The 6862-nt window shown below is 39.2% G+C and overlaps 1 protein-coding gene across 1 annotated transcript; it reads left to right on the forward strand.

Annotated features, from left to right (window-relative positions):
* Positions 1-294: 294 nt before the first annotated feature.
* Positions 295-828, forward strand: LOC130647765 (uncharacterized). Its single transcript, XM_057453765.1, has one exon. It carries the CDS (start codon positions 295-297, stop codon positions 826-828), a length of 534 nt encoding a protein of 177 aa, XP_057309748.1.
* The last annotated feature ends 6034 nt before the right edge of the window (positions 829-6862 follow it).

The following is a 6862-nucleotide window of genomic DNA, read 5'->3' on the forward strand; positions in this document are numbered from 1 at the left end:
CTGCTTATGGGGACGACGGTTCCATCCTCTGGTTTTTCGTGTGTAGAGATGGTAGGTGTTGTCACTATCGGGACATTTCACAGTTTTTGAACGGTCAGCGGCATTTGGTGAAAGACTTGGACCAGTTGGCGAGGATTATTTGATCGACGATAAGTCGACATCACGGATAACGATAGGAAAGGCGGCTTTGCATTGCGGATTTGCATTGTCAGCGATTTCTCTTGTCTCCACAAAAGCAACAACTTGGGGGTCGGCTTGATCTGAATCCCATCCGAACTCAGGGCTTCACGGCGAATGTCGATATCGACCACATTTGTTGCCGACACTAGTCCAAACTTTGTTTTTCCAAGCTACATTGCTGTGTCACAACTAAGACTTGACATAGTAATCTTTTCAAATAAGCTTAAACGACTTGTAATTATCGAACTCACTTGCCCTTGCGAAGAAAATACAAACTATTGGCACTCCACCAAAGTCGCTAAATATTCTTGCTTGGTTAACGTAATTCTATCCAGTGGTTGGCAAGTTGATTTCTTTGCTGTAGAAGTAGGGGCAAGAGGCTATTGCGCGAGAACAACCATGTCGTGTCTGAAAAGGCTGGGTTTTTCCAACAAAATGGCATATTCCACCTCAAAAAACCTTAGTAAAATCAGTATGACAACTTTCTCTGTATGGATTGCTCGGGAGTCAAGAGACTCGTCTCAAGACTCCTTAATTAAGGCACCCGGAACGAGGAAGACTTTTCCAAGTAATCCAGCTCCAGTAAAAGAAATGCCCAAGGGTTGCTTTGCAGGTCCACGAACTGCGGCCTCTAAAAATCAACCGTAACAAAATTAGTGCCAAAACAAAGTCAAATTTTATAAATGCAGGCAATACGTGCTATGCCATTGTTTTTTTGAAAGCATTAAGTACTATTCCATCCCTATGGTCCCAGAGTGCTTGAGATCCCGCTTGTCACCAAGTATGAAGGCGATTGCCATTAACATGACCATGCTAAACCGTTCTTTGACCCCCGTTGATTCTTCAAACTTTCTCAAGGCCCTGGAACGTAAGATACACTCTTCTGGAAATTCAACTTTCCAATACAATTCTCAGCAAGATGTAGCAGAGATGTTACTTCTTGTCTTTGATGAATTGAAAGGGTACTCAGTAATTTGCGTCTCAGAAGATGTCGACAGAAGTATCGGTGTCAGTTAGCTGTAACACCTGTCTCTGTTCTGTAGTTGTTGTTGAAAGTCAAGACATCCTAACACTGTCACCGTCTTCCAGTGTCCAATTGTCAGTTAGTACATTTTTAGGTTCTGAAAATCTGGAGAATAAAAATGAATGGTTTTGCCCACAATGTTCCCGGCACCAAGAGAGCACTAGGGAAACAAGGATTACGAGGAATAGCGAAATTTTAATGAAATTTTGCAAGAGATGGAGAACATCTGGTTAAGGACAATAAATTTCTTGAAAGTTTTTCCTCTTATAATCCTTATCTCAATATCCCAATATCTAGTGACTCTGACACATCTTTTACTCAAAAGTATGATTTGATAGCTGCGATAAATCACTTTGGAACATTGAATGCAGGCCACTATTGGGCCCATATCAAAGATCGGACCACAAACTCTTGGTACCTCTGCAATGATAAGGCAATAAGCAAAGTTGATCCAACAGTTGATTCAACAGCACTACATCATGTTTTCTTTTATACCCGCTGCTAGTTTTTTTTTCCTCTTTTTAAAATAATCCAAGCGGTTTTGTATTACCCCAGCTGGTTCTTACAAGCCAGTTTACAGTATATGCCCAGAGTATAAAGTGTTCAGCTCACTCTTCTCTGGTAACTTATAAGAAGCTTAGCAAGAGGGTTTGCTTTTAGCTTGTCTTTGGGTGTAACGACCCCACTTTTTACCCCAGTTCAGTAAGGTGCCAAAGTTTACTAACTTCAAGCTTGACAACCCTGCTGTCCTTAGTCAAAATATCGACAGGCTGGTCCTGTTGACAACCTCCTGTGTAAGGCTGAGTGTTGGGGCCCTGTAACACATGTGGAAAGCTACAGCCAAAGTCACAAGTTCTGGCGCACAGAAGGGTCCGAATCCCAGTTTTGACAACCACCGTCCCTGTAGACGAAATACTTAAGTGCAGCTTGCTGTATTGTAAACCTTTTTCATTAAGCAGCGCGTCACGAATTACTTCGTCAGTATAGTAAACGTTACCATGGATGTGATTATTGCAATTTGTACAAGTCGTGTCGAAAGATTTACCCTGTACTCCGGCTGAGAAGGTACAAAACGGCTCATCAGGGTCCTGTTTCGTAGCAAATAGTTCAGAACGAAGGACTCCAAGAGCAACATGAACTACAGCAACCGATTTAAGGATTGTCATAGCATCAGGCAAGGATTTCGTGGCAATCATTGGATCTGCACGAAGTATAATGTTCCCCAACTTTTCAGATGTGTATTCCGGAAGCTGCCCCGAGGCTGTAGCGTCTCTTATTCCGGATCCAACGCGAAATGTTTCCCAACGACGAATGAATGCATTCCAATCTTCATTGGTGGAGTGTAGCAGGAGCTTTGGACGTCCAATTTTCGGACCCCTCACAGGGGGACGGCCGTGTGCTGGGGCTGAGACATGCAAGTGTGAATGTACATTGAGAATAGTTGCAGCTCCTACCACATCGACGTCCTGGGTTTCGAAATCACAGCCCGGGATTGGGCATGTCAGCATCGTCATGATTAGAAGAAAACCAGTTTGTCACAAGAGCAATAAAACCAGATTTTCACAAGATCAATAAAACCAGATTGTCATAAGACCAAAACATGGATAAAAACCATTAAATTATTATTTAACCTGTTCGCAGACCTCTTTTGAGGTGACTCAGCTAGACATTTTGGGTACCTTGCTTCAGGAATGAGTCGAAACCCTTGTACCCTTTACAGAAGTCCTGTCCTACTCTCTCTGTCTGTTTGTTTGTTTAATTTTTGTGCCAAATATGTCCTTGGAAAAAAGAAGAATTGTGTTCCTTTATATGAGCTTATTCTTTAGAGGAGCAAAACCACTAGAATTTAAATTTTAAGACTTAAGTGGTCGAGTTTATCATTGTACGTGCACTTTGTAATTTTCATTCTTCATATGAATGTTTTGGTTTAAACGAAAAGAACATAACGTGTCCATTAGTTCATTGTCCAACAATAGTGTGCCATCTCCCCAATTTTTCTCACATGGCTTGGGTTAACCCGGGGATATGGTAACATTCACTCGCCCATGTTGAATCGCCGTCAGTATAGCTCTCCTGCACAGAGTACGAGAGATATAACCACTTTTGCTGTTTAGCTTATATAAATTAAATAGACTGTTATTAATACGAAACGGGAACATAGTGATAGCAACGTTAGTGAATAGCTACGTTCACCTGATTAGTTAAAACTTTATAAAGAGCTGTTATAACCATTTTAGAGCTAAGAGAAGAAGATAGAGAGAAGTAGAAGATAAAAGAAGAAGCGCAAGAGTGTGAATGGATAAACGTTAGGAATCTATGGCATCAATATGGTGTTTTCGCGTTGGATTAAATGCTAATTAACAAATAATTAGTTCAATTTTGGTGTATAAATACAGGCGCGGCTCTAGCCAATTTTTTTACTATGTCAGAGCTTTGAATATAGAAAACAAAAAACAATGAAAGGGGGTCTTAGCGTGTTATACGCCATTGCTTCAGAAGCTTCGCTACTAAAATGAGTTTTACGTACCCTAATCTGCCAAGTTGTTTTCCTCAACAAGGTCGTGACACAAATAAAAATATCAAGCCGTATGGTTTAGTTTTATTTACGTCTTAGTAATACATTTTCCTCCTAAAAAATTTTCTTGAACATTTTAGTTTCTTCAGCATCTTTCTAGTTGCTGTACCTAAAAAGTATAAAATACATTTTTGAGTGCTGAAAATGTTTGCTGCATTTTCTATACAGAAATGCAAAATCAGCGATCAAACAACCCTAACGGTTGATGGCATTGGTTATGGCACTGGTTTCCAAACCAATCAGCTTGATTTTTCGAGAATTTAAACCAATCAGGATATTTTAAAATCATAAACTTTTTTAATTGACATGTGAGGCGAAGAAACTTTTTTAATAACTAAAGTCAATTTTATTTTAAAAATAAAATCACTAAAAAGCTTATAGAAAAAGCTAACAAAAACGAACGATACCGTTCGGTATAGAAGAAATTGGAAAAACTCAACGAAATTTCCCTCTTCCCCGCCGTCATCAAAAATATCATTAAGGGAAAAATTAAGAGTTTAGTTTACTAGACTTTTTTATAAGATAAACGCTAGAAATTATCTAAACACAAAATGTAGCAACCTGAAACCACATACAGCTAAATTCACCAGAAAATTTACTGAAAATAGCTCTTCTCAGGCCAATATTTTGCATGTTTTGATTTGCTAATATTATGAACAAAAGATTCTAGCCATAATAAGAAATAAGGAGAAACACATAGCTTAGCTATTATAGAAACAAACTAACCATAAAGTAAAGCTACTGTGCAGCGATCCTTGTTTGTTGTTACATGGGCAGGAAGATAGTTCTCTGCAGGTTAAATATCTTTGGATTAAACAAATATCAACTTGCTTTTGTAGTGCGTCAGGAAATGATAATATCATAAGAAGCATAGCAAGGGGGTTCGACTATATCTTTCTTTTGGTGCGACGACCCCACTTTTTACCCCAGTCCAGTAGGGAGGTCAAGTTTGCTCACTTGGTCTGCAGGGTTAATGATCCTGCTGTACCCATAGTTATTCTTGTAAGAAGCTCTGCAAGGGGATGTGAAATTTCTCTTTCATGTCTTCGTGGTTTTACGCCCACGCATATCACCCCAGTAACTTCAGGCTGGTCCTGACCAAGGCTGGTCCTAAGCATCAATCACCTGTGTAAGGCTGCGTTTTGGGATCCCGTAACACGTGTAAAGCTACTGCCAGGTTCACAAGTCCTGGCGCATAGGTAGTTGTTTGCCTCCTTTTTATAGTTTTTATTTATTTGTGTATATATGCGTTTTATGTCAATATATGTTGTTGTTTTTGTTTTGTTGCAATATTTGTATTGTCCAGAGGGTTGCTTTTTTTCAGTTAACTTGGTTGTACAGACCATCCTTGTAAAAGGGAGATCTTGCTTTGCATAGAGATCTTTAGAGGGTTTAACCTCTACCACTTAAATTAAGAGTCATTTGACTAGTCGAATCACTACAGCTTGCTGTTTTGTTTTCTCATAATCATAGAATTACATTTAAGTCCCTCTAGCAATTCGGCATAAATTTTATGTATCTAATCAGAATTTTCTCATTCGAAAACCAACTTCACATGCTCTCGCAAGCTATTGCAACCCATGTTAATAACGGAAAGATCCCTTCGAACATGTGCGACCGATATTTATACAAAACGCCTATAATCTTTATCAATACGTAGGACAGGGTTTCTGTGCTATGAAGTCTAGTTGCACGGTCAAACCCTTACGAAGAACATACCAAAGTTAAGTGTTCATGTCTAAGGTCAGAAAGCTTTTCTGTTTCCAGGTTTGCTGCTTTTCATTCTTCGTCACAACCATTCTAAAGGTTTGGTTCCAAGTCTACCTTTTTTAGCCCTGGGCTTTGTGTCAGTAGGTAAAAGCAACAACGATACGATTTGTAGTGGTCGACTCTTCTTTTTCCAATGTTTAACAAAAGTTTGAGGTTTTGGGGAATGGTGTCAATGAATGTGGCTGGTGTCTTGCAGGAGGCAGGGGATGCTTACTCAAGGGCCCGCACCAGATCCCAAGCACGAGTGAATTTCGCCAATCCTCATGTTTCCACATTCATAGGTGTTTGTTTCGGTACAGCCGAAATCCATTAGCTTTTCGGTCATCCCTGTAAAGGGGAGAATACAGAAGTTCTCCAGTTGTTTCTTATTCTTTGGAGAGAAACCTCCTTTTTTTATTAACATCTCTGTCTTAAAAGGCTATTTTAATGGGAGAAATTACGTGAGACAAATTTGTGCGAATTTTGCGAATTTGCCCAAAGTTCGCGAAAATAAATTAAAAAACAACCAATTATTGGCATTCGCGAAAATAAATCCCCTAAACCTTTATCAATTTGGCCATTCCCGAAAATAAATCTCGTAATTTTTTTTCAATAAAATGATAAAAAATGAAAAATATTTCAAAAATTTTCAGATTAAAGAAAGTTCACGTTTCATATAACGTAGGCTTACGGGGATATATGCTCTAAAAGATTTCGAATTGATGAAGTCGTAGAAGTTCAGAGGTACGTGTCAAGCGGAAGAAAAATATTTCGAATAATTATTGTATACATGTATGTATTTTTGGATCAACAAAATCAATAAAAATGTTTTTCTCCTTCGAAGAAAAACTGCTTTGTTGCTTGCTTGCTGCTTGTCGAAACATATTTCGAATGTCCAACGTTTTTTCTTTTTTTTTTTCACGACTTTCAATTTTGGTTCGTGCGCTTGCGTCTTAGTAGCACTTCTTTCTGCGGGCTGTTAAAAAAGAGTCATTTCATCAGCAAGAATCGAACCAAGGATTTGCGCTCCCTCCTTGCACGAGTGGAGATCTTCTGTAATGCGTTTCAAAACGAATAGCAGTAATATCGGCACCTCTTTCCATTGAAAACTTCGTCACCCTAGTGAGCTCTCGCGGTAGATGACAGACTGTGTTACCTTCTCTGTTGCATGTTCTGATTGCAAATACGTCAAAAGGATTGTTCAACGTTGGCTTTATAATAAAGGCAACATAAGCCATGCGAATTCTATTATCCAGATATTGTCACCTCCTCCCCCTTCAGACTTTGGTTACAATTGCCATCAGAATTGACCTCTTCCCCGCCGCATGTCAAGT

The sequence above is a fragment of the Hydractinia symbiolongicarpus genome, chromosome 1 (genome assembly GCF_029227915.1).
Source record: "Hydractinia symbiolongicarpus strain clone_291-10 chromosome 1, HSymV2.1, whole genome shotgun sequence".
Lineage (NCBI taxonomy): Eukaryota > Metazoa > Cnidaria > Hydrozoa > Anthoathecata > Hydractiniidae > Hydractinia > Hydractinia symbiolongicarpus.